Source organism: Morone saxatilis, unplaced genomic scaffold (genome assembly GCF_004916995.1).
Source record: "Morone saxatilis isolate NCDOM2014 unplaced genomic scaffold, NCSU_SB_2.0 Contig24, whole genome shotgun sequence".
In the NCBI taxonomy this organism is placed as follows: Eukaryota; Metazoa; Chordata; class Actinopteri; family Moronidae; genus Morone; species Morone saxatilis.
In genome coordinates, this window is record NW_023339807.1 from 665,010 (window position 1) to 665,665 (window position 656).

Below are 656 nucleotides of genomic sequence, written 5' to 3' on the forward strand. Positions count from 1 at the left end.
AACAGAAACTAATACATTCATACACATTCACACACCAATGCACAGCATCAGGAGCAATTTGGGGTTCAGTATCTTGCTCAAGGTTTCTATAAATAATCTTTTATAATTTAATAATTTTTTCTTCATATAGGTGGAAATGGGCTTCCATAGTAGGTTTCTCACAACTCCAGAAGCTAGATATTTACTGCCTGTTACAAGGTAAAGGTATGAAATGAATTTCATCTAGCAAAACAGTGTGCCAAAATTGTGAGCTTCAGTTATTGGCTTACCTTTATTGACACAGACATCATAAACACAGTTGTCCAAGTACAAAGTGGGGTCAACTTTTTCGTGGCAGGCTGAAAATGGTCCATCTGCCATTGTCAGAATCCCACAGAGTTTGGGTTGGCGGAAGTGGGCCTGCTGCTGCAGTGAACATGTGGGGCAGCGACCAGCACAGTTATCATGACAGAACAAATCAGAATCATTCACTTTCCACTGCTGGATCATCTTCAGCACAGCTGAGAAATGGGAGCCTGTAAGAGACAAAAATTAAACAGCTGTTGAAAGCCCCATCACTCCACTATCTCTCCCCTTTGCATGTCCACATGTGCATGAAGTGTGCATTTCAGCCACGCGGTGTGTGTGTGTATAAAAAGAGTGAAAAAAACAATTTC

The 656-nt window shown here is 41.2% G+C and overlaps 1 protein-coding gene across 1 annotated transcript in view; it reads right to left on the reverse strand.

Annotated features, from left to right (window-relative positions):
• The window catches only part of LOC118335676 (IgGFc-binding protein-like), a 54,035-nt gene that overhangs the window by 44,125 nt on the left and 9,254 nt on the right, over positions 1 to 656 (reverse strand). Inside the window, exon 8 of the mRNA XM_035672102.1 lies at positions 270 to 515. Within this exon, the coding sequence (XP_035527995.1) occupies positions 270 to 515 (246 nt within the window). The remainder of the gene's footprint in view (positions 1 to 269; positions 516 to 656) is intronic.